Source organism: Capra hircus, chromosome 25, assembly GCF_001704415.2.
Source record: "Capra hircus breed San Clemente chromosome 25, ASM170441v1, whole genome shotgun sequence".
Taxonomy (NCBI): domain Eukaryota; kingdom Metazoa; phylum Chordata; class Mammalia; order Artiodactyla; family Bovidae; genus Capra; species Capra hircus.
This window is the reverse complement of record NC_030832.1, coordinates 2,169,471-2,194,554: the sequence shown is the minus strand read 5'-3', so window position 1 is coordinate 2,194,554 and position 25,084 is coordinate 2,169,471. Positions and strand designations below refer to the sequence as shown.

At 52.9% G+C, this 25,084-nt stretch overlaps 2 protein-coding genes across 17 annotated transcripts; one reads left to right on the top strand and one right to left on the bottom strand.

The window, feature by feature from the left end:
- SRRM2 (serine/arginine repetitive matrix 2) lies at positions 1,666 to 19,780 on the top strand. 16 transcript variants are annotated; one of them, XR_001917222.1, is made up of 16 exons: positions 1,668 to 1,898; positions 5,005 to 5,277; positions 6,191 to 6,298; positions 6,489 to 6,653; positions 6,810 to 6,887; positions 7,300 to 7,362; positions 7,458 to 7,490; positions 7,707 to 7,757; positions 7,904 to 7,996; positions 8,657 to 8,846; positions 10,019 to 16,668; positions 17,423 to 17,707; positions 18,000 to 18,618; positions 18,769 to 18,882; positions 19,015 to 19,125; positions 19,217 to 19,780. XR_001917222.1 is itself a non-coding variant. In XM_018040149.1 (15 exons), exons 2-15 carry the CDS (start codon positions 5,036 to 5,038, stop codon positions 19,224 to 19,226), a joined length of 8,190 nt encoding a protein of 2,729 aa, XP_017895638.1. In that variant the 5' UTR covers positions 1,669 to 1,898; positions 5,005 to 5,035; the 3' UTR covers positions 19,227 to 19,780. The 16 variants fall into 16 exon arrangements, 4 of the variants coding, with proteins under 4 accessions (XP_017895640.1, XP_017895639.1, XP_017895638.1 ...); XR_001917230.1 differs by adding an exon at positions 16,910 to 17,004 and having other exon boundaries at positions 18,000 to 18,882; XR_001917226.1 differs by having other exon boundaries at positions 7,303 to 7,362; positions 18,000 to 18,882.
- On the bottom strand, positions 19,781 to 24,123 carry TCEB2 (transcription elongation factor B subunit 2). Its single transcript, XM_018040152.1, has 4 exons — positions 24,030 to 24,123; positions 23,775 to 23,909; positions 22,450 to 22,555; positions 19,781 to 20,170 (listed from the first exon to the last, which is right to left on the bottom strand). The coding sequence occupies exons 1-4, from the start codon at positions 24,030 to 24,032 to the stop codon at positions 20,058 to 20,060; spliced, it is 357 nt and encodes a 118-aa protein (XP_017895641.1). The 5' UTR covers positions 24,033 to 24,123; the 3' UTR covers positions 19,781 to 20,057.

Sequence of the window (25,084 nt, the reverse complement as noted above, 5' to 3'; positions counted from 1 at the left end):
ATCCACAGAGTGTGGGCCATCTCAGAGGGTGAGTGCAGCCTCACAAGGTGGTGTAGTTAGCTTTTATGGACTGGGTAATTTCATAGGCTAATGAGTGGGAGGATTCTTCCAACTAATTTGGGCAAGGGGCAGAGATTTCCAGGAATTGGACCACTGCACAGTTTTTGGTCTTTGATGGTTGGCCTTGAACTGTCATGGGGCCTCTCCGTGGGTCATCTAGCTCACTGATATGTTAAAATGAGTGTATACTGAGGATCAATTCTAGTCAAATTTGACTTGTCTGCCATCTTGAACCCATTTAATTCTAATCAGTGTTTATCTTGGGTCCTCAGGATATTATATCATTTTTTGAAAGATTGTGCCCCACCTCCTACCCTCCTATCTCTTGGGAAGAATATCATCGAGAATTTTGTTACAGGAAAGGGTCTTACTGAAGGTAATAGGTTTTAAGAAACTATCACCCTTCACCCTCACCTGGGAAATATCAGCTTAAGCCCAGAAAGGACAGGCTTTTCCACTTTACCATAAATCACTCCAAAGGTGCGTCCAACTCCAGGAAGCACTTGCCAGGAGTTCAAGGTAAGATTACATCAGCCCTGGCACCTTTAAGCCAAAGCTACAGCTCCTACACCAAGCAGTAGGTTGCCCCGCTCCAGCATATGAGGTGAGTTATCTTTCCACGATTACAAAGAAAACCTAGTAACATCAGATACAAAGTCAAAGGGGCCACAGTTCATTAAGTGGCTGCTGGTATAGGCTGCCCCCACCCCCACCCCAAACAGATAACCCGGACGACTGGCCTGCCTCAAAAACTCAGCTTCTCCCAACTCTGCTCCGAGGGAGACTAGCTGGTCCTCAGGCTGAAGCAAAACAGACTTAAAAACATTAACCTAAGACATTCCGCACAGGGCTGACAAACTTGGGGCGGGGTGGGGGGCGGTTGTAATGTTTTTACCCTGCCACGTATGTAACACGCTTCATGTTCTGCAGGAGAAAATTGCACCTCTGTCTGGCCCCCTTACTCGCAGTCATAAAAAAAAAAAATCATTCCTCAGGGGCAGCCAGCCCGGTTCAGCGGATGGAAGCTGCGAACACCACGGTCTGCTGGCTCAGCTCTTGGCTCAGGCCCTGGGCCTGTAGCTGGGCTCTGGGATAACCGGGGTGTCCGCTGCCCAGGGTCCGGGGGGCGGGTACTCCTGGGTCCGGAATGATAGGTGCAGCACAGCCCCCGGGCTCACCCCGGGAGGCGTGCGGTCACTTGGAGGAAGCGGTGTTATTGGCCTCGGGCCCATTGCCTCCTAACATGGGGAGACAAAATGGCGGCCTCGTGGGGTGGGGGGAGAGCGAAGCTACCTCCGGGTTCCACGCCACACTAGAACTACAACTCCCAGCATGCTCTGGGCCGAAGGCGGGAGCGATCGAGGGCTAGCGACGGTAGGCCCTGTGTCCTCCTGCTCCCCGTCGGAAACCCCCGGAATGCGTTGCTTCCTCCGAACCGCTCCCGAGACCCTCCTCGCAACTGCCTGACGGGAATCGTAGTTCATCGACAACAGAGTTGACTCTCCTTCGGGACTCAAGAAACTACACATCCCGTGCTGATTCGGCGCCTGCGCACAAGGCCGCGGAGCGTACTACGGTTCCCGGCGGGCCTTGCGACGCGCGCGGTTGCGTGCTGACGCGTTTAGTTGGTCGTGCTGACGTGCAACGCGGCCCAGGCGGGGTGCGAGTGGCGCAGTCGGAGCCCGCTGCGGCCCCTGAGGAAGCGAGGAGGCGGCGGTGTCGGCTGAGTCGGGCGGACCGGCGAGGCAGGGCCGCTGCTCCAGGCCCCGAAGGACTCAGGAGCTCGATCTGCGGCAGCACCTCTCCCCCTCGGAGGCGGCGGGCGGAGGCGGCGGCGGGTGAGAGGGTGAGGGAGCGAGCGAGCCGGGTGGGGGAGGGGCGGCGGCCCCGGCGCCAGGCCAAAGCGCGCGGAGAACGGCCCAGGCCGCCGCGCGCACGCGCGCTCGCCGCCCCTAGCTCGCGCGGACGTCCCTGCTCGCCTGCCTCCCCTCCCCCTCTCCCGCGGTTCTTGTCGCGCGCGGGCTTTTATTCCCCCTCCCCCATGGCAACGACGCGCGCCGCCGAGTGCACTTGGGCTCGCGCGCGTTCTCGGCGAGGAGTGGGTAGCGCGCGACTCGGGCTTCTCGTCTCCCAGACGCGTGCGGCGCCGAGGCCCTGTTGCAGCTGTCCTTGCCGACATCTTGTTTGCGGGGAGGGGGCTGCGGCGGCGGGGGCCGGCTGTCGGCTCCTTTGCCCCGCGCCTCGCCGGCGTCCGGCCCGTCCGTCCCTCCCCGGGGCTTGGGGTCTGGCCCTGAGCCTCCCAGACTACCGGGCGCCGCGCAGCCCCCTCCCCCATCCCGCAAGGCCGAAAATAGGTCTTGGCGGCTCAGCCTGTGCAAAAAAGGTCTTGAACTAGATGTCTCCTCGATTTAGGCAGTTTGGATTCGTTACTGTCTGCCATGAAGTATTAAGCGAAGCATTCAAAACGTTTTTTTTGTTGTTTTTAATTAAGTATTCAGTCTAGGTATGTTAAGGCAGACCACGTGCTCTTTTCTTTTCTTGCACCTTTTCATGATCTCCAAAGTTGTGTTGAAGCTGGGAAGGCGGCTGCCAGCCCTTTCTTGAGGAGAAAGCGCAGGGTTTTATTATAATTTGACTCAAAACTCTTCCAGACCTTGGTTTTCACGCAAACGCTTATGTAAGATATCTTTTGGGTCAAAAATTTTAAAAGTTGTGTTGTCTTTCCTTTTGAGTGTGTTGAATCTAGGCACTCTTTTACTGAGCTAGTACTTCAGCTTTCTGGGTTCCGTAGTCCCTCGTCAGCTACTGTGGTGCCCCAGTGCTGAACTTGATGTGCTTACGTATTAGTTTCATTTTCCTGCACTCTCCGCTCCCTTTTTCCTGCGTTTCTTTCCTTGACTGTCATAATACTGAATTTTAAGACTCCTTTTGTCTTGTTTAACATGTGATAATTCTCCAACAGAAAAAACTGCTTTTTATCTTCTTTTGCAGCTTGCTTTTCATCTGCCTTTAGCTTTGGTGACTTTTGCATGCCCGTAGTCCGTGGATCCTAGTTTAAGTGTCTACATTTGGGTTTTGGTGATTTGTGTATTATGTATTATTGATACACTCCTCCTGTCCATCTGTCCTTTGTGAGCATTGTCTTGGATGCCATGGTATTTCTGTTTTTTGTTTTCTTTGCTGGGTCATTTTCTAAAAGTAGTCTGTTGTGATTGAATACCCTTTGCTTAGCAGCTGCTGGTTATCCTTTTCCAGGGAGTGGGAGGATTATTGTGTGAGGTGGTATGGAAGTGTGGGTGAATGGTTAAACTGAAAAATTAATTGCAGGTCAGAAGCTTTCTGCTAGGGAAGCAGAAACTAGGTAGGGTATAGAGAGCCAGAGAAAATCTAGCTTAAGAGTAAGGAGAAATTTTGAGAAAGTAAACGTGAAGGTTGGAAGATTTCTTGTACTATAAAGAAATTTTTAGTTTCACACAGTTCCACTTGCCTTTCCTAGATTTAGCATCATCCTTTACCCCAATATGGTTATTTTTTTGTTTTGTTTTCATATCTCTAGAGTCTGCAACTGGGATTGGGTAGGGACCCAGCCTTAGAGTTGGGGGGGGAAGGGGTACCAAACTGTTCTAGAGTTGAGCTGTTTTCTTTTCATTCAACATCTACGTGTAAAAGGGGAGGTTAGTACATTTTCCCAGGTGTTTATATGTTTCTTCCAGAGTATTTTAAATGGAACTTTTCTTTTTATCCAGTTCTGTGTTTTTTTTTCTTCTGCCTTCACTAATATCTCCACTTTGTTCCTTGGGTTCTTTTCCTGGGGTCCTTTTCGCTCACACATTTCCTTTGTGAAACTATCTTGGACAGGAGGAGTTGGAGGAAAAAAGAGTACATAGAGCAGGAGAAAGGAAGTCTGTGTAGTCAAGAAACCTAATCAGAAAAAAACTAGCATTTGAGGGTTTCTTCAGAGTCATGTGGGGCTGGATGAGAAAAACTAGGCAGTAAGGTAATGAGACTGTTAAAGAAAGTCAGCAGTTTGACTTGAATGAAGGTGAGGGAGAAAGAGTGGGGTTTTTGTGACTAAATGTAGGGAAAGGATGTAGAGAAGGTATGGGGAACAGTTGGACTAGAGGAGACCGCTTTGATACATAGAGAGTTTGAGTTGGAAACGCAATCTTTTCGTAGGAGCTAGGGAGACTTGGGTGAGCCACAAACCATGTGAGAAATCCTATTGGGAAGGAAATTGAAGAAATAACATATCAGTCAGGATAGTTGATATGCCCCTTACCTGAGAGATGATGTATATGAGGATTATGTATCCAGGCTTCATGTGTTTCTGTAGTGCGTGCTGGCCTTTTAGGTTAGGCCTCCTTTTGGATATCAAGGGGTTCTCGAGTCAATTTGTAGTCATAATTTCTGGCTTCGTTCAGGGTAGCTAGCCTGAAATGCCTAGGTCAGTTCTTGGAAGACTCTAGACTTGACTGCAGGCCCTTGTGTGCCACAGATCTCTTTCTCTCTCTCTCTGTTTTTATTTTTTGTTGGTGTTTGTTGTGCCCTGTTTGGAGGCCTCAGTCAGTTGCCAAGGAATCAGAGTAGTTGGTAAAGATATCGCTTGTGCATATTGGGTTCAAAGGAGAATAAAGGGATAGTGTGGAGAAATTTGGGAGAAATGGGATCTTTGGGGGTGGGTAAGGAAAAGCTAGGTACAAACAGAAGTGGCTCTTGCACACTGAGGGTAAAGACTGTAAGAGCTGGTCTTGATTTGGTAGAAAGTAAGTGAGGGAAGGATGAAGGAAGGGTTTGTTTAGGAGACCAGGAGGATTATGCAGCCAAAGGAGGTTTAGTGTGGAGAGACCTGTTGAAGTAGGGTTGAAGAAGAGCAGGGATTTGGGTGGTGGAGAGTGGCTAGTTTGGGGCCAGGGGCCTGACCCGTGTCTCCCCGCTCCCCCTCAGGAGCGGTGGTGCCCCCCCCGGGCACGGGGCCATGTACAACGGGATCGGGCTGCCGACGCCCCGGGGCAGCGGCACCAACGGCTACGTCCAGCGCAACCTGTCCCTGGTGCGGGGCCGCCGGGGTGAGCGGCCTGACTACAAGGGAGAGGAGGAACTGCGGCGCCTGGAGGCTGCCCTGGTGAAGCGGCCTAATCCTGACATCCTGGACCACGAGCGCAAGCGGCGCGTGGAGCTGCGATGCCTCGAGCTGGAGGAGATGATGGAGGAGCAGGGGTGAGGGAGGTCTGGGGGAGAGCCACATACCCAGCGAGTGCAGAGCTGGGGAGTTAGGTGGGCTGTAGGGAGTGTTGGGCAAGTTGAAAGAGGCCTGGAGAGGAGTGAGTTGTAGGAGGGGAGGCGGTAAAGAAGCTAGCAAATTGAAAGGAGTTGAGGGGCAGTTCAAAGTGGAACCTGTGTCTGGAACATAAAAGGGAGCCTGAGGGAGTCTGAATTATTTAGAGGAAGGCACAGGGGGAAAGAGAGGGGCCATTGAGAAAAACATGCTTTAAGGGAGAGGTGGGGAAGGAAGCAGACTAGGCAAGACACAAGAGCTTGGTAAGCTGATATGTTGTCGTCATTGGTAGAGAAAAGGAAGGTGAATGGATGTGAGGGTCGAGGCCTTGGAGAGTAGCAAAGGAAGGAAGACAGGAAATTGGAATAACACCTGGATAAAGGGGATCATGAGTTGGGTAGGGAAGTGAAATTTGTGGAAAACGAGCATGTTCAGGCAGAAAACCTTTTAGAGCAGTGGTTTTCAAACTTCAGCAGTGGCGTCCCCCCTGTTTTTTTTTTTTTTTTTTTTTAAACAATGCATGTTACTTCAGAATCCCATGAAATGAAAGACCTGTTCATGTTGATTGAAGTTGGGGAGGAACACTTGGAACTCTGCCTGCTTAACTTTCCTCTTTTGGCCCTGGAGTGTAGCATGTTTAAAATCCACTGTTCTAGAGGGTGTAGTCAGTGGAGGGAAGAAAGATTACAGGAAAAGAGCAGAATTTGATAGGAGGGCCCTTTGGGTGACAGTGAGTGAAACATTTAATGTGTGCATGGAAAGGGAAGGGGTCCTGCTGGGAACGAGGGAATTGTAAACCCAGGTCTGGGGAGAGTGTCTGGTCAGGCTCTAACCCTGAAGGCTTTTGTTCTTCAGGTACGAGGAACAGCAAATTCAGGAAAAAGTGGCGACCTTTCGACTCATGTTGCTGGAGAAGGATGTGAACCCTGGGGGGAAGGAGGAGAACCCAGGGCAGAGGCCAGCGTGAGTGTTTCCCTCTCCATTTTCTCTGGACTCTCTTGTGCTTTTGCTGTTTTCTCTCCTTACTGTGGACATTCTCCCTGCTCTTGTCTGCCTTTTCTCATGGCTGTTTGGTCCATGCCTGCAATTGTGTGAATATGGCTCTGCATTTTGTTGTCTATCTCCTTTAGACCTTTGACTTTTTCTCCTCTAGGGTAACTGAGACTCACCAGTTGGCAGAATTGAATGAGAAGAAGAATGAGCGACTCCGAGCTGCCTTTGGCATCAGTGATTCCTATGTGGATGGCAGCTCTTTTGATCCCCAGCGTCGTGCTCGGGAAGCTAAACAACCAGCTCCTGAGCCTCCCAAACCTTACAGGTACATGAGATTAGTGTCAGTTTCTCTTCCTAATTCTAAGTGCTTTGCTCCATTTTTTGTGTGTGGTTTCATATTCTTCAGATTTTGTTCTGAAGTTGAAATGTCTCAGAAAATTCATCTTAGCACCCATCTTTGCTTCTTTTCATTTTCACTCAGCCTTGTCCGGGAGTCTAGCAGTTCTCGTTCACCAACACCAAAGCAAAAGAAGAAGAAAAAGAAGAAAGATAGAGGACGGTAAGTTAGTTGGAAAGTTATTTTAGTAGCCAGAGGACCGCACCTGTCAGGCTTTTTCTCCTTGGAAATAGAAAATTTTTATCTCTAGGAAGCAGGAGGGAGTTGTCAGGAAAGTCAGGGAAGAGGAGTTACCATTCAGGTCTCAGCTGAGAGAAAAAATATGTTTGCTGCTTCAGTGGGAAGGGTTGATTGTGTAGCTCTGCAGGACTGATGAGAATTTTGGTACTGTATTCTCTTTTGAGGTTTGTTGTTATAGGTACTTATGCTGCTTAGAGAGTAAAGTTCTGGGTGTAGATCTGGCACATAGGTGCTGTTGGAGTTGTTCTGTGCAGCCTTCTGAGGATGGATCGTAAGTAGGGTGGGCCAGGGAAGGAGGCAAGCTGAATGACTCTGTTTCTGAACCCATGTTTAGCAGGTCAGAGAGCAGCTCTCCTCGACGAGAGAGGAAGAAGAGTTCTAAGAAGAAGAAGCACAGGTATGAGGTGGGAGTACATGGAGTGATGGGAGAAGCTTAGCGAGTTCAGGCATAGATAATGGTTTATGTTTTATTTATTTCTCTTTTATCCACAGGTCAGAATCTGAATCCAAGAAAAGGAAGCACAGGTAAGCGCTCTTTGCGGCAGAGGGAGGACAGTGGCGCATGGAGTGATGAGCCATTGCTACCTGATGGCTTTGTTTGCTTTTTTTTTCTCCTTAAAGCTCAGTTCCTTGATTTCTTGCTGTTGATTCTCCTGAATAACAATTCTTCCCTTTCTACTTTTGGTGGTCTTTTTCTTTAAAAATGATTTTTATTTTAAATAATCTTGCCTTATTTCCCAGGTCTCCTACTCCGAAGAGCAAACGTAAATCTAAGGACAAGAAGCGGAAGCGGTGAGTAAATTAGAGGGAAATTTGCTTAATGAGTAGATGAGTGCCACTTGGGAATACGGCAGTCCAGTAGAAGGTTGAGGGATGGATAAGGGGAACCTTGTAGACCTGTGACAGTGCTCTGAGCTGCGATCTTGGTCTTTCTTCAGATCTCGAAGTACAACTCCAGCCCCCAAGAGCCGACGGGCCCACCGTTCAACTTCTGCTGATTCTGCTTCTTCTTCAGATACTTCCCGCAGTCGGTAAGGGGTGGTCCAGGAGGAAGGGAGGGAGAGGGACTTGTGGGTTAATCAATTTAATATTTATTGAGCGCCCACGGTGTGCTAGGCGCTGCACAGACCATTCGGAAGACACGGTCCCTGCCCTCTAGGAGCTGACAGGCTAAAGCAACAGGATGGACAGACATATACATTTCCCCTTCTCTTTTTTTTTGTTTTTTGTTTTTGTTTATTTTATTTATTTTGTTTTTTGTTTTGTTCTGATATATATGGACTGCCAGAATAGGGGGGGTGGTGGTTTGTTCGTGGTGTCTGGGGGAGGAAGGAATCCTTACCCTGGCTTCCTTAATCGGGGAAGGCTTCCTGAAGGAGGTGGGCTCAGAGGTGAGTTGTGAATGAAGCGGGTAGGGAATGGACTGGGTGGAGGGTTCTGGGAGGTTTGGGGGAGGTAAATATGAAGGGGTAGAGGGAGAATATTTTTGGGGGATTGATGTTGAGAAGAGAAGGAGCAAAATGAACTGGACCTGAATTTCAGTATGAGTAATTTGAATCTTGTGAGTGAGAGAAGGTTTTTTGGAGGAGGGTTATAGTCAGGAAAGGTAGATGGGAGCTGGGGAGGGGGTTTTCTGTTCTCTCCTGAACTGATTTTCTTTCTCTCTTCCCGTCCTTGATTACCTCTCTCAGGTCTCGAAGTGCTGCAGCTAAAACCCATACAACTGCCTTGACTGGACGAAGTCCTTCACCTGCTTTGGGGCATCGAGGGGAGGGAGACGTACCTCCCAGGGAACCAGGTACTACCAGCATAGGGCAGCCTAGTCCGGAGCCTTCTACAAAGCAGCCTAGCAGTCCCAGTGAAGACAAAGACAAGAAGGAGGTATGTTCCTGAATTAATGGATGTTCTTGGGGTTGCAAGGCTGTGGATTCAGGATAGCTGTTCAAAGTTAAGGAAAGAGTAAGATCAAGTTTTGGTTTCTGATTTGTCTCTTGGTATTCATAAAGTTCTTTTTTGCATCTGCAAATCATTTAGAATTGTGATTTTCAAACTTCACTAGATATTAATAAATAGGTTTTATCTTACTGTTCTGTTTGTAAATGTAAGATAAAACTTGGAACAAAAAATTTTCTTTACACTTACTAGCCATTTACTATTCTGTGTCTCTAGTATTTATTTCATTAAATGCTGGTTGTGGCTTACTAAAACTTCTCAGCCTGCTGAGTTGCTGCTTGCAGTCTGAAAACTACTTTCGGAAATCTCTTCCATACCTTTTCTTTTATACTTGCTGCTGCTAAGTCGCTTCAGTTGTGTCTGACTCTCGGCTCTGTGCAACCCCATAGGCAGCAGCCCACCAGGCTCCGCCGTCCCTGGGATTCTCCAGGCACGAACACTGGAGTGGGTTGCCATTGCCTTCTCTGTTTATACTTGCTATTCTAATTCAGACCCTAATCATGTTTTCTTATTTCTATCATCACAATATATTTTTAATTGCTCTTTGATAAAGTTGTAGCTCTCCTGTTATTTTTCATGTTCTCCAGAGTTGATTTTCCAAACTGCAAGTTCGATCACCTCAGAAACATAATTTACTTCCTATTTCTCTTGGCTTATGTTTTAAGGTTTTTATAACTTGGTCTCTTTTTCTGTGTTTTCCTATACTTTATCCTAGTTTTTGTTATTCACATGCCATGTTTTCAGTTTTTTTTCCATTTAATGTGGTTATTTTTTAAGGGTGAAGTCAGTCACTTTGGGAAACTGCTTTATCTTTACATTTAAAAATACTCTTTTCTGCATCCAGCATGTTACAGTGGTTGTTGTGAACTAATAGTACATTAGATTGCATTGTTTTTTTCTAGATTAGAAGACTTGAGATTATTATAGACTCTATTTTCACATGTTTTTAACTGTATTTTGTACTGTGTGATTATTGAATGAATGTGACTGCCTGTGGTGAGGAAAAGGTGTTTCATTGGAAGGGGTGTTGAGACCTTACAGATGATAGGAAGTTTTGGTGCTTACATTATCCCTACCCCTACCCTCTTTTCCACTCTTAGAAATCTGCAGTTCGATCTAGTCCCTCTCCGGAAAGGAGCAACACAGGGCCAGAACCACCGGCTACCACTCTGCTCCTTGCTGAGCAACATGGCGGCTCCCCGCAACCCCTTGCAACAACCCCCTTAAGTCAGGAGCCAGTGAACCCCCCTTCTGAGGCTTCTCCAGCCCAGGGTCATTCACCACCTAAGTCTCCTGAGAAACCTCCCCAATCTTCTTCAGAGAGCTGCCCACCATCCCCTCAACCTACCAAAGTTTCTCGGCATGCCAGCTCTTCCCCTGAAAGCCCTAAACCGGCACCAGCTCCTGGGTCCCGCCGAGAGAGTTCCTCTCCTGCATCCAAGAGTCGCTCTCATGGCCGAGCAAAACGGGCTAAGTCACATTCTCATACTCCTTCCCGTAGGGTGGGGAGGTCCCGTAGTCCTACCACCAATAAGAGGGGGCGGTCTCGGTCTCGAACCCCTACCAAGAGAGGTCATTCTCGGTCCCGGTCACCTCAGTGGCGTAGGTCACGTTCTGCACAGAGGTGGGGACGATCTAGAAGCCCCCAGCGACGTGGCCGCTCTAGGTCTCCTCAGCGACCAGGCTGGTCCAGGAGCAGAAATGCACAGAGAAGAGGCAGGTCTAGATCAGCAAGACGAGGCAGGTCACACTCTAGATCCCCTGCAACTAGGGGTAGATCTCGTTCCAGAACACCTGCCCGGAGAGGCAGGTCTCGGTCTAGAACACCTGCCAGGCGGAGGTCACGATCTAGAACACCTGCCAGGCGGAGGTCACGATCTAGAACACCTGCCCGGAGAGGCAGGTCTCGGTCTAGAACACCTGCAAGGCGCAGATCTAGGACCCGATCACCTGTACGACGGAGGTCTCGTAGTAGATCACCAGCCAGGAGAAGTGGCAGGTCACGTTCCAGAACCCCAGCCAGGCGTGGGCGCTCACGCTCTAGAACACCAGCAAGACGAAGTGGGCGGTCACGCTCTAGAACACCAACTAGACGAAGTGGCCGGTCACGCTCTAGAACCCCAAACAGGAGAGGGAGATCTCAGTCTAGGACACCAGCAAGACGGGGAAGATCCCGTAGTAGAAGCCTAGTTAGACGGGGAAGATCTCACTCTAGAACACCACAAAGAAGGGGCAGGTCTGGCTCATCATCAGAGCGGAAGAACAAATCCCGCACATCACAGAGAAGGAGCAGGTCCAACTCAAGTCCAGAAATGAAGAAATCGCGGCTTTCTTCTAGGCGGAGCAGGTCTCTCTCTTCACCAAGGTCCAAAGCAAAATCCCGTTTGTCTGTGAGGCGAAGCCTTTCAGAGTCCTCTCCATGTCCAAAACAAAAGTCTCAGACACCACCAAGGCGCAGTCGTTCTGGATCATCCCAACGCAAAGCTAAATCTAGAACGCCACTGAGACGAAGTCGCTCTGGTTCTTCTCCGCCTGGTAATCAGAAATCTAAAACACCATCAAGGCAAAGTCATTCCAGTTCATCTCCTCAACCTAAAGGGAAGTCTGGAACACCACCAAGGCAAGGGTCCGTAACAAGTCCCCAGGTAAATGAAGAGTCTGCAACGCCACAGAGACGGAGCCGTTCTGAATCATCACCTGACCCTGAGGTGAAGTCTAGGACCCCTTCAAGACACAGCTGCTCTGGGTCTTCTCCTTCTAGGGTGAAATCTGGCACACCTCCAAGACGGAGCCGATCTGGGTCGTCATCTCCACAACCCAAAGTGAAGGCAGTAACGTCACCAGTCCAAAGCCATTCTGGCTTCTCTTCTCCAAGTCCTAGTAGGATGACATCTAAAACACCTCCAAGGCAAAGCAGATCAGTGTCTCCATGCTCTAAGACAGAATCTAGATTGTTGGAAAGACACAGTCATTCTAGATCTTCCTCTCCAGATACCAAAGTGAAACCTGGGACACCACCAAGACAGAGTCACTCAGGGTCTACTTCGCCGTGCCCCAAAGCAAAGCCCCAGACTCCACCAGGGCATAATCTTGGATCAAAGTCCCCATGTTCCCAAGAGAAGTCTAAAGATTCATTAGCACAAAGTTGCTCTGAATCCTTCTCCCTCTGTCCAGGAGGCAAGTCTAGCACGCCGCCCTCATTTATGCAACAGAAAGGACAATCTCCAACTTCACCAGACTCCAGATCTGGTACTTCAAGCCCAGAAATGAGACCAGGTCATTCTGAATCTCCATATCTGCAGAGCAAATCTCAAACACCTCCTAAGGGCAGCTGCTCTAGGCCCTCATCTCCAGTCGCTGAGCTGGCACCCAGATCTCCAACAAGAGGTGAATTGTCAGCAAGTCCTAGGCTGAAGTCTGAAATATCTCCAGAACAGAGCAGGTCCCAGTCCGACTCTTTCTCATATCCTGCCATAGACTCTAAATCTCTTCTGGGACAGAGCAGATTAGAGCCTTCTGAATCAAAAGAAAAAACTGGCTTATTCCTGCAAGAGGATGTTAGTGCATCATCTCCAAGACCAAGAGACAAATTGAGTCCTCCTCCAGTGCAGAATAGGCCTGAGTCCTCACCAGTACTCAGAGATACCCCTAGAACTCCATCAAGGGAAAAAGGTGATGTTAGGTCATCTCCAGATACAAAAGACCAAAGTTCTGCATTAGTTAAGCCAAGCCAAGATGAAGAATTAATGGAGGTAGTAGAGAAATCTGAAGAATCATCAAACCAAGTCCTGCCGAATTTGTCTCCAGAACTTAAAGAAATTGCTGGAAGTAATGTTGAATCATCTCCAGAAATAGAAAGGCCTGCTGTACCTTTGACTCTTGACCAAAGCCAGTTGCAGGCTTCTTCGGAAGAAGTCCCTGCAATGGCCTCAGCTTGGAGCGGGCCACACTTTTCTCCAGAACATAAAGAACTGTCAAACTCTCCCCCCAGGGAGAACAGCTTTGGATCACCTTTAGAATTTAGAAACTCAGGAGGCCCTGTTGCAGAAATGAATACTGGATTTTCTCCTGAGGGTAAAGATTTGAATGGACCTTTTCCTAATCAGCTAGAGACAGATCCATCTCTAGATGTGAAAGAACAATCAACAAGGTCCTCCAGACACAGCAGCTCTGAGTTATCCCCAGATGTGGTGGAAAAAGCAGGAATGTCTTCAAACCAGAGTGTGTCTTCACCAGTACTTGAAGCTATACCCAGAACCCCTTCAAGGGAAAGAAGTAGTTCTGCGTCTTCTCCTGAACTGAAAGATGGCTTACCCAGAACTCCCTCAAGGAGAAGCAGGTCTGGGTCTTCCCCAGGACTTAGAGATGGATCTGGGACTCCCTCCAGGCACAGCCTATCTGGGTCATCTCCCGGAATGAAAGATATACCTAGAACACCATCCAGGGGGAGAAGTGAATGTGATTCTTCTCCAGAACCAAAAGCTTTGCCTCAGACCCCTAGGCCAAGGAGTCGTTCTCCATCTTCCCCGGAGCTCAACAATAAGTGTCTTACCCCCCAGAGAGAGAGAAGTGGGTCAGAGTCATCAGTTGAACAGAAGACTGTGGCTAGGACACCTCTTGGGCAGAGACGTCGGTCTGGATCTTCTCAGGAACTCGATGGGAAACCCAGTGCATCCCCTCAGGAGAGAAGTGAGTCAGACTCTTCTCCAGATTCTAAAGCTAATACACGAATGCCACTCAGGCAGAGGAGTCACTCTGGATCTTCTCCGGAGGTGGACAGCAAATCCCGGCCTTCTCCTCGGCGTAGTAGGTCTGGCTCATCCCCTGAGGTTAAAGAGAAGCCAAGAGCAGCACCCAGGGCACAGAGTGGTTCTGATTCCTCTCCTGAACCCAAGGCTCCTGCCCCTCGAGTCCTTCCAAGACGAAGCAGATCAGGTTCATCAAGCAAAGGCAGAGGCCCTTCTCCTGAAGGAAGCAGCAGTTCCGAGTCCTCTCCAGAACATCCTCCCAAATCCAGAACTGCTAGAAGAAGCTCTCGGTCATCACCAGAGCCCAAGACTAAGTCTCGTACTCCGCCGCGCCGTCGCAGCTCCCGGTCATCTCCTGAGCTGACTAGGAAGGCCCGGCTCTCCCGTAGGAGCCGTTCTGCGTCATCTTCACCAGAGACCCGCTCTAGAACTCCCCCAAGACGCCGAAGAAGTCCCTCAGTATCTTCCCCAGAGCCAGCTGAAAAGTCGAGATCCTCCCGCCGGCGGCGTTCAGCATCCTCTCCACGCACTAAGACAGCTTCAAGGAGAGGCCGTTCTCCTTCACCAAAGCCTCGTGGGCTCCAGAGGTCCCGTTCCCGCTCGAGGAGGGAGAAAACCAGGGCCACCCGACGTCGGGATAGGTCTGGATCATCTCAGTCAACCTCTCGGAGAAGACAGCGGAGCCGGTCGAGGTCTCGGGTTACTCGCCGTCGGAGGGGAGGCTCTGGTTACCATTCAAGATCTCCTGCTCGGCAGGAGAGTTCCAGAACCTCCTCTCGACGTCGCAGAGGTCGCTCTCGGACGCCCCCAACCAGTCGGAAGCGTTCCCGCTCACGCACATCACCAGCACCGTGGAAACGCTCCAGGTCTCGGGCTTCTCCAGCTACCCACCGGCGATCCAGGTCCAGAACACCCCTGGTTAGCCGACGGAGGTCCAGGTCTCGAACCTCACCAGTCAGTCGGAGACGATCCAGGTCTCGGACATCAGTGACTAGACGAAGATCCCGATCAAGAGCTTCGCCTGTGAGTCGAAGGCGATCTAGGTCCAGAACACCACCAGTAACCCGCCGACGTTCAAGGTCCAGGACACCGACCCGCCGGCGTTCTCGTTCTAGAACGCCACCAGTGACTCGAAGAAGGTCCAGATCTAGGACTCCACCAGTAACCAGAAGGCGATCTCGAAGCCGAACCTCCCCTATCACTCGCAGGAGATCGAGATCCAGAACATCCCCAGTCACCCGAAGGAGATCACGATCTCGCACTTCTCCAGTAACTCGAAGGAGGTCTCGCTCTCGAACCTCTCCAGTGACACGCCGCCGATCTAGGTCCCGAACTCCTCCAGCTATTCGGCGCCGCTCCAGGTCTCGAACCCCATTGCTGCCACGCAAGCGCTCTCGAAGTCGCTCGCCACTTGCTATTCGCCGCCGTTCCCGATCCCGTACTCCACGAACAACTCGGGGCAAACGGTCCTTAACAAGATCTCCTCCGGCCATCCGCAGACGTTCTGCCTCTGGAAGCAGTTCCGATCGATCACGTTCTGCTACTCCTCCAGCAACAAGAAACCATTCTGGTTCTCGGACACCTCCTGTAGCTCTCAATAGCTCCAGAATGGGCTGCTTCAGCCGTCCTAGCATGTCACCAACTCCTCTTGACCGCTGTAGGTCACCTGGAGTACTTGAGCCCCTCGGCAGCTCCAGAACACCCATGTCTGTCCTGCAGCAAGCTGGCGGTTCCATGATGGATGGTCCAGGTCCCCGAATTCCTGATCACCCAAGAGCATCTGTACCTGAAAACCATGCTCAGTCAAGAATTGCACTTGCTCTGACGGCCATCAGCCTTGGCACCGCTCGGCCTCCTCCGTCCATGTCTGCAGCTGGCCTTGCTGCGAGAATGTCCCAGGTTCCAGCTCCAGTGCCTCTCATGAGTCTCCGAACGGCCCCTGCGGCCAGTCTTGCCAGCAGGATCCCTGCAGCCTCTGCAGCAGCCATGAACCTGGCCAGTGCCAGGACACCTGCCCTCCCCTCAGCAGTCAACCTGGCTGACTCCAGAACACCAGCTGCAGCAGCAGCCATGAACTTGGCCAGCCCCAGAACAGCGGTGGCACCTTCGGCTGTGAACCTCGCTGACCCTCGTACTCCCACAGCCCCAGCTGTGAACCTAGCAGGAGCCAGAACCCCCGCTGCTTTGGCAGCTCTGAGTCTCACGGGTTCTGGCACAGCTCCGACTGCTGCAAACTATCCGTCCAGCTCCAGAGCACCCCAGGCTCCAGCCCCTGCAAACCTGGTGGGTCCTAGGTCTGCACATGCCACAGCACCTGTGAATATCGCCAGCTCAAGAACCCCTCCAGCCTTGGCCCCTGCAAACCTCACTAGTGCTAGAATGGCTCCAGCCTTGTCTGGTGCAAACCTCACCAGCCCCAGGGTGCCCCTCTCTGCTTATGAGCGTGTTAGTGGGAGAACCTCACCACCACTCCTTGACCGAGCCAGGTCCAGAACCCCGCCATCTGCCCCAAGCCAGTCTAGAGTGACCTCTGAGCGGGCTCCCTCTCCTGCTTCTAGAATGGTCCAGGCTCCCTCACAGTCTGCTCTTCCTCCAGCTCAGGATCGGCCTAGGTCCCCTGTGCCATCTGCTTTTTCTGACCAATCTCGATCTTTGCTTGCCCAGACCACCCCTGTAGCAGGGTCTCAGTCCCTTTCCTCCGGGACGGTGGCAAAGACCACATCCTCTGCTGGTGACCACAATGGCATGCTCTCTGGCCCTGTCCCCGGGGTGTCCCACTCAGAGGGCGGGGAACCACCCGCCTGTGCGGGGGCCCAGCAGCCTTCCACACTGGCTGCCCTGCAGCCAGCCAAGGAGCGGCGGAGTTCCTCGTCCTCCTCGTCCTCCAGCTCCTCGTCCTCCTCGTCGTCGTCCTCGTCGTCCTCCTCCTCCTCCTCTGGCTCCAGCTCTAGTGACTCGGAGGGCTCTAGCCTTCCTGCGCAACCTGAGGTAGCACTAAAGAGGTGAGGGGACTTGTAGAAGTCTCGTACGGGGAAGGCTTCAGGGATGGTTGGTGGGAGTGGGGAGGGAGAATCCCTGTCCAGAGGTTCTTTGCTCTTTGAGAGGAGGTATGGGACCCTGACCCTTAAGTTGGGGGTAGAAGAGAATGCTGGGGTGGGGGTTAACGGGGGGAGGGATGGGACAGGTAAAAGTCTCCGAAGGTTAATTCTCTAGAGGATAATGAAAAGTTTTCCGTCTCTACAGAGGACAGAACTAGAGGAAATGGACTTAATTTTACAGCAGGAGGGATGGCAGTTAGACCTCAAGAGGAACTCCCTGGGCTGGAAGGATCTTCAGAGGTCATCCTATCCCTCTCCCTGCCTCCAGGCAGGACGGCCCCTCCCCCAGCCAACCCGCACACACAGTGGCCTCCCCAAGCTGCGGCTCTCCTCTCCGTGGACGGAGACCACCCAGCTCGGCTTCCACACCTGAGCCCAGGGGCCTTATTCTTCCTTCAGGGACATTCTTGAGGTTTAACCTTGATCCCTTTTGCTGCGGGCCCCAGCCTGTTGCTTGTGTTAGCAGAGGTTGGGTCGGCTGGGGCCACGCTCTCCAGAGAATGCGCTCACAGGCTCCCAGCTCAGGCTCAGCTCTCAACTCGGAGAGCTCCCAGGGCCTTCCTCAGCACCCCTCCCCCACTGCCGTTCCTCCAGGCCAAGGAAGGTAGGGTTGGGGCTGGGGCAGCTCGTCTCCACGTGACACTTTATTCTCCCACAGGGTCCCCAGCCCTGCCCCAGCCCCCAAGGAGGCTGTTCGAGAGGGCCGTCCTCAGGAGCCAGCCCCAGCCAAGCGGAAGAGGCGTTCTAGCAGCTCCAGTTCCAGCTCCTCCTCCTCCTCTTCATCATCCTCCTCCTCCTCCTCTTCCTCCTCCTCCTCTTCCTCCTCCTCCTCCTCCTCCTCCTCTTCCTCCTCTACTTCTTCCTCCCCCTCCCCTGCTAAGCCTGGCCCTCAGGCCTTGCCCAAACCTGCAAGCCCCAAGAAGCCACCCCCTGGTGAGCGGAGGTGAGTGCTGCCTTGCTGGACACAAGGGTGGGGTGTGACCCTGGGTGTGTCTGCTCGTACAGGAGGAGTTGGGCTCTCCTCTCCCTGCCTGCTCCTCTTGTGCCCTGTGCTGGCGGAGGGCTGCGCCATCCAAGCGGGTGCGTGAGCCAGAACTGGGGAGTCCTAGGTTCCTTCCTCTCCCTGCCATACAACCTGGTCCCAGGTCCGAGGGATTCTAGCTTTTAAGTCAGCCTGTTACTGTTACCAGGGCTCTGGTCTGGCCACCGTCATCTTCTCCCGACTCTGTCCACAGCCTCTTCCCTGTCTCCCTGCCTCCACGCCATTCTCTTCCACACGTAGCCAGAGGGATCTTTCTAAAACCGCACATCTGGTTACTCCCTTCACTCCACAAATCCTTCCGGGACGCCCTGTGGCCTGCAGGAAAAAGCCCCACCTCTGCGGGAATGGCGTGTGAGGCTCTTCACCAACTGGCCTTGCCTGCCCTGTGTTCTCCTCTCCTGCCCGCCCCCACACATGCCCTGTGCTCCAGCCACACTCAACAGCGCCTTGCAGTCTAAGGAGAACCCCATGCCTTTGGACATGCTGTTCCTCCTGCCTGGAATTCCCTTGTCCGCCTGGTGAACTCCTCGTTCTGCAAGACTCCGCTCAAACAGCACCTTCGAGAAGACTGCCCTGCCCCTTCCCTGCCCTGCCCTTGTCTTCCCTCCCCTGGGTCCCCAGACCCCGTGTACATCCTGTGTACAACTGTGGGGCTGCTTCCCACACATGGGGCACAGCGAGCCTCCCTTGGCCTCCCTTCACCATCAGACTGAGTCCCTCCAAGGGCAGGGACTGTCTTTATCTTTGCGTCCCCCGCTGCACCCCGTGCCCCGCCTGTTGGGGGACTCGGTGGATGGTGTGCGGGCGGATGGGTGAGTGAGCGGATGAAGGTGGGTCTGAGGTTGGCCCTGTGTGGTATGAGGTTTGGCGGTCAGGACCTGGGGTGGGGTGGAGGTGGTCCTGAGTGTTGGCTGCTGAGTTTGGAAGAGTGAGGCACTATGGCGACCTGCTCTGATCCCCAGGTCCCGCAGCCCCCGGAAGCCAATAGACTCCCTCCGGGATTCCCGGTCCCTCAGCTACTCGCCCGCTGAGCGCCGCCGCCCCTCACCCCAGCCCTCGCCGCGGGACCAGCAGAGGTACAGTTGCCACTGCTCTCCTGTGATAGCCTGCTCTAGCAGCTGATTCCTGCAGGATGAAGTTTTCAGGTTCCAGGGTACCAGGTGTTGGTGATGTGCTGTGTGTGGTCTCATGACGGTTCTCCATTGCAGCAGCAGCGAGCGGGGTTCCCGGAGAAGCCAGCGTGGGGACAGCCGCTCCCCGGGTCACAAGCGCAGGAAGGAGACGCCCAGCCCCCACCCCGTGCGGCACCGCTCCTCAAGGTGAGTCCTTGTCACACTCCGGGGCTGGGCCCAATGTTGAGTGCCGTGGGGCTGCCTGGGCCTCTGCGTTGATGACTCTCCTCTGTTTCAGGTCTCCGTGAATCCTTTCAGGGGAATTCCATCCTGCCCCAAGTTCTGGAGCTGCGGGGCGTGCCCTCCTTTTTTCCCAACAGAGCTGGGGGAAAGGGGTCCTTGTCTGCCCTCCCCCCCAACCCTGGCAGCATCCCGTTGGGGAGGGCTCCCTTATTTCCCTCCCTCCTTTTTTTCTTTGTTCTGTGAAATGTTAATCTCTGTGAGTTTTTCCTGGTTCACATGTTTTGGGGGGTTTGGGGTGGGTTGGGAATGAGAATGGGATTTGTGGGAGGGGAGGATACGGTTTGGGACTCCCAGGTTTTGACTCAGAAAGGACTTCGGAGGCACTGCCCCCCTTGAACCCCGAGTTCCTGGGGGGATGATGGTTTGGAACTAGCAGACCTGTGTGAGTTACACCCAGAAGGAAGGGGAGTTGAAATCAGTTGGCTCCTCTTGGCCTCCCAGTGAGGTTGTGGCCCCTCCCCCCAACTTTTCTTCACGTTTCTTAAAGGCATTTTGGTTTTTTAAAATCTGTACAGCAAGAGCAACTTTTTCTGTCAAATAAAAATGAGAAATGCAGGAATTGGGTCTACAAACTTTATTGGGGGTGGGAGGGCTAGGAGAGGAGCTGCCTTTGCTTTCTGGCTGTGTCCCCTGCCCCCAAGGAGGGTGCTGCCCTGAAGAAACAAAGCGGAAGACCTTTCTGTCCCCAGGCTGAGAAGGCTGGGCTGGAAGAGGCTGAGGGTGGGCCACACACCAGGAAGGGGCACGCCTGACACAGGAGAGGGTGTGCAGAAAGAGGCAGCAACCAGGTGGACGCCCAAATCTTTTATTTAGGGGGGACAGTTTGGGGAGGCCTCTCACTGCACAGCCTGTTCGTTGGCGCTGCTTCCTGAGTCCTGTGGCTTCATCACGTCCGGCAGCTCAGGTGGGCTGGAGAAGGGCTCGATGCGTAGGGCCTCGAATGCCTCATCTAGGGGAGAGGAAAGGGGGCCTCGCTGGAGTTGGGGTGGCCTCCGCTGCCCTCCCCCAGCCTGGCCATGCGGGGGGCCCTTGTCCTTACTCTGTCTCCCTGAATGAGCCTCCAGGCTTATCTGCATCCACCTACAATCTCCTCCATTCCCTTCACACTTCTCCCTACTTCGCATCAAGACATTATATTGCTCCTCATGTTTCCTATGCCCCCCGTGTTCCCACATCAAACTTTTTCTTGCCTTGCCCTCTGCCACTTAGAATGGCTGCTGCCTCCAGGCACCCAAGGGCGTTCAGATACCACCTCTTCCCTCTTCAGAGAAACCTTCCCCAGGCACCCTATACAGTCCTATGTTCCCAGCGCCCAGGACACATAACCACCAATTGGGAATGCCCTGTTTCTCATGACCACTGCTCTACTAGGAACAGCGGGTCCCAGGAAGCTTTCCCTGTCTTGTTCTTGCTGTGACCTCAGCACCGCAAATGAACCGCACTTTTTCTTCTGCATGAAAAACCTCTCCACCTGGCTCAGGATCTCAACCAATTAGGCTCCCTACTCGGCTGAAACTGGCCTCTAGTGGAGAGACAACCTACCAGGAGTTGGCGATGCTAAACATGCTGCAGTGCAGAGGACAACCTCCCCCAGAATCATCCAGCCCCAACGTCAGCAGTGCTAAAGACACCCGGCCCAGCCTAATAACCATCTGTGTCATCTTCCAAGACACAATCTGAGTCTATTACCACCTCTCCCCATTCTTTGGAAATAGTCTGAAAGGTGCCATTTACTTACCACACCTCCCTACCTAAGCAGCCACTTTGGTGGGGTGGGGAGACCACTCTCTACACAAGGAAACAACACCGCCCCCCACCAGCCCAGAAGTGCACTTTGTGAGTAGAAGCAGCCTGTCTTCAGTCCACAGCACAGCCCTCATCAAAATGGCTATTCCATACCTGAGGTGCTGCCACCCAAGGTGCAGTCACCACAACGTATGTCACAACTGGGGGTCATGGGGAAAACCAATCACCTCACTGCTCTGTGACAGTGTTCACCTGCAAGATGGCTGAGGTGCTGCCAGTCCGTAGAGTGCCTTTGTTCAAATCAGAGGAACAGATACTTTCTCTTGGATACATGCAGATACTTGCAGCCTGGCCTAGCTTAGGAAGAACATATGTACTTTCAGCCCTCCCCTACCTGCCTCAGAGAACACCTTCAGAGAGCACCGCACCTGCCTGCCCATCACTGAGACTCAAGGGAACCCACATAAAGGCCCCTAGAACTGCCTTTTCCTGAGCACTCGTGGGGCCTGGGTGCACGAGGTCTCACCCCCTCACTGTGAGGCTGGTCCCGGCATCATACTCCTTTTTGGAGACCACACCAGTCTGGGAGGCACGGGGCATGATGTAGCTGTCCAAGGACACAGCTGCTGAGGCTTCTTCACTTGCTTTGTCCTCAGAACAGGATATTTGTGAGGCTAAAGTTAACTGAGGCTATATGCTCCCTCCTAAGCCCTAGCCAAGATTTCTTACAAGCTACAAAAATGAACTTGTAACTTCATCCAAATTCACCAGCCCCCGAGTCTACAGAAAAGACCCTATGACCTCTGTTCAAATTTTCAGAGACAAAGGATAAAATTTAAATCTTTTTCTTGAGAAAAAGAGATACACCGGAGCAACACAAACCACCCCCACCATTCAGGTATCTAAGCCTAGGTCAGGGTGGCACGTGGTTGAGGAGAGTACCAGCTCTGAGGGCAAGAAACGGCAGAATCCATTCTAACCTCTGCAGGCTCAGCTCACTCATCCTTAAAATGATCCTAATAAAAGTCTGCCCAGTACAGAAATGCACCATGGAGACAGCAGGCGGCATGGCACCCAGCTCAAACAAGGTCCCGGCAGCCTGCATCTGGACTGGGGGGTCCCCACGTGACTGCCAGCAAGACTGGACATCCAAAGCTCACAAACGGGAATGGCAGTGCTTGCCCCTCAGGGCTAGCCAGACTGGATTGGACTGGACAATGGAAATAAGATGCAGACTGCAGGGCCAGGCCCTTACTTCTCTGTAAATGTAAGCCAGTACTGTGACTAAGGATCTTTGAATCTTCCAAGAAATGGGCTTCAGTTTCCACAAGCATCTTACATCCTTCACATTGCTTCACACTATCCATTGCTTGCTTGGATGGTATACGGGGAGACAGGGTTTAAGAGGCTTGGAGGAACAACTGCAGGCTCCCTGAACACCCCTTTCACTGGCCACTTCCGCCCTGTCACTGCCCCTCTCACCTGCCCTGAAGGCTAGCCCCACAGTGGCGGGGGCCTGAGGCCGTGCTGTCTGGCTGGTGAAGCCACACTCGCCCAATGTCTTGCCGTCGTCCAGAAGCTGGTCGTCCTGAGGATAGAGGATGGCAGGGTCTCAGGAGAGGCCCCAGGAGAGGCAAGTCACAAAGACTTCTCTGGTCAAGACCTACATTAAAAGTCAGAAGAGGGAAGAGACACAGCCCCAGTAGGGCCCAGAACCACCCCAGAGTATGTAAGTTTCCAGGGCTACAGCCAAGACTTTCCATATCAGAATCTTCCAGGATAGGGCTCTGGAATCTCCCCTGCTCCCCACCCCACCCATTAACTCTAGGTGAATGCGATTCCAAGTGCCAGTTAACCAATCTGGCCACAGGTAGCTCTGGTTGCACCCCAGCTCTACCACCTTGGACAAACAGTTTCTTCTTTTTGATGTGAAGTTTTCTTATCTGTAAAATAGAAGTTATTGGAATTCCTAACTCATAGGGCAGCCAAGAGGCTTCAATGAGCAAAGGCTACACAGTGGAAGGAACTCAGGCAGCAGGAAGGGTCCTTATCACAGAAATCCCAGTAGATAAGGGAAAAAAAGCCTTTATAGACAAAGGGAGTGGAGCAAAAGATCAGTTTCCAGGCAGAAGCAGATCAATGCACTTAGGTGAGCGACCTCTTGCTGCCAGACTTCAAAGAGGGGACGACACTGGATTGCCCCAAAACGCCAAACCCCGAGCGATCCTGGCTGAATAACTGCGATTGGTTTGTAAGGGGAAAGGGGGTAGGGCGCGGGGCTTTTAGAACATCACCATTAAGCTGGGGAGTAATAAACAGTTGTTGAGGGAAGAAGTGGTGGGACCTGACTCATCTCAAAACCCTCCGTTTCTTTACATTAAGGAGTGTCTGGGCCGAGGGGCGAGTGATAGGCTTTCAGAGGATTAAGAGCATCACGGCTGGAATCCTAACTCTGCCAACGACCTTGGGTTGGTCAAGTGGCCACCTCCGAGCCTCAGTTTTCTTCATGGCCGAGCTAGGAAGTCAAGAGCCGGAACGGCGCAGGGGACCGCTGTAGGAATGAGATGAGACGCCGGCCCTCGGCGCTCAGCATAGGGTCTGGCGCGAGCCGCTCACGCCCTCCTGATGGAGAACCCCGGTGCAGCGAGCGCTATCGGGGCTTCACCTCCCCGAGTTCGAGCAACGGCCCTACGCGGGGGAGTTCCGGCCCGCGGCGGCTGGTCGCCGATGTTTACATCAACGACGCTGCCGCCGTGCGCCCACCGGCGCCTGCAGCCCCCGAGCGCCTGGAACCTACGGGACCGCACCTTGTACAGCCGCTGCTCATCCGGCGGCCGCTTGAGGATACCCTCGACGATGCGCTTCAGCTCGAACACGGTGCTCGACTCCTTGGCGTCCGTGAAGATGGTGGTCTTGTGGCGCCGGATCATGAGGAACACGTCCTGGGGGCGGCGGGCCAGCGTGAGCGCGGAGCCGCGGCCCCCCCGCGCGGCCCCGCACCCCCGCCGCCCCCGGCCCCGGCCCCGGCCCGGCCCGGCGCCCCTCCCCCCGCACCCGCTCACCATCGCGGCGGCTGCCTCTCCCCCTCGACGCGCCGGCGCGGCCGCGCTCCGCCCCGTTCCCGGCAGCCCGCGCGCCGGCCCCAGCGTGCCCCGCGCCCGACGGCCCCGCCCCGTGCCGCCATTTTAAGTAATCCGCCAAGGGGGCGCTCCGACTTAGCGTCTGGCCGCCATCTTGGCGCCGTGGTGCGGGCGGGGCCGGTTGGCGGAGTGATGGAGGCGGTGGGAGTCGGGCGGGGAGCGAGCGAGCGCGGGAGGGACTGTGGGCGGTGGAGCCATCTTGGTTGTGGCAAAGGCGAGGTCCCCGTGTTGATGCAGTCACGCGGAGGCCTGGGCGCAGGTCCATCCTTCTTGCAGGGAATACGGTGCTGAAGTTCGCAAGTGTAGGGTGCCTCACGCCCCAAGGAGAATGTATGAATGATATGTCTTGGTCATCGCGGCGTCAAGACAATCACATCACAGAGAGACCTGGGCTGCCATAGACCTGTATTCATCACAGTCAGACCTGGTAGTCTGACTCATGATTATGGGACTCCCTGGTGGCCATTTTGAGGAGGTGTTAAATTCTGGATCTTTCGGCCACCGTATCAGAAAACTGTACTGTTTCCCCGCCCTAGCCTAGGTTGTGAGGATTATTTAAACCAGTTTTGCGGGGCTTTAGGATTATTTAAACCAGTTTAGCGGGTCCAATAAGGACCCTGGTAAGGTGTTGTTGGTATGAGGCAGTGTGAAAGCAGCTCTTTGCAGGAAACTGCCCTCAGCAGGAAGCTCCTTTTCTTGTCTCTTAGCAAAGCTAAATTGTAAACAAGTTTTGAACCAGCACACACATCCCCTCCTTGAAACCATACTTTACCTGTCTCTGGGCTAAGCACACCTTTCAAATTTTTAATCGCACAATATCGTGCCATATTAGTTCTTTCTGCATATCAAGAAAGGAGAAATGAAGAATTCAGCAGATGACTGGATTGCTTCCCTAGCCTCTAATTCAGTAATCTGAACAAACTATGAACAAGATAGCCTCTAGAGGAAGAGCCCAAGAAGTTAACTGCATGGGTGAA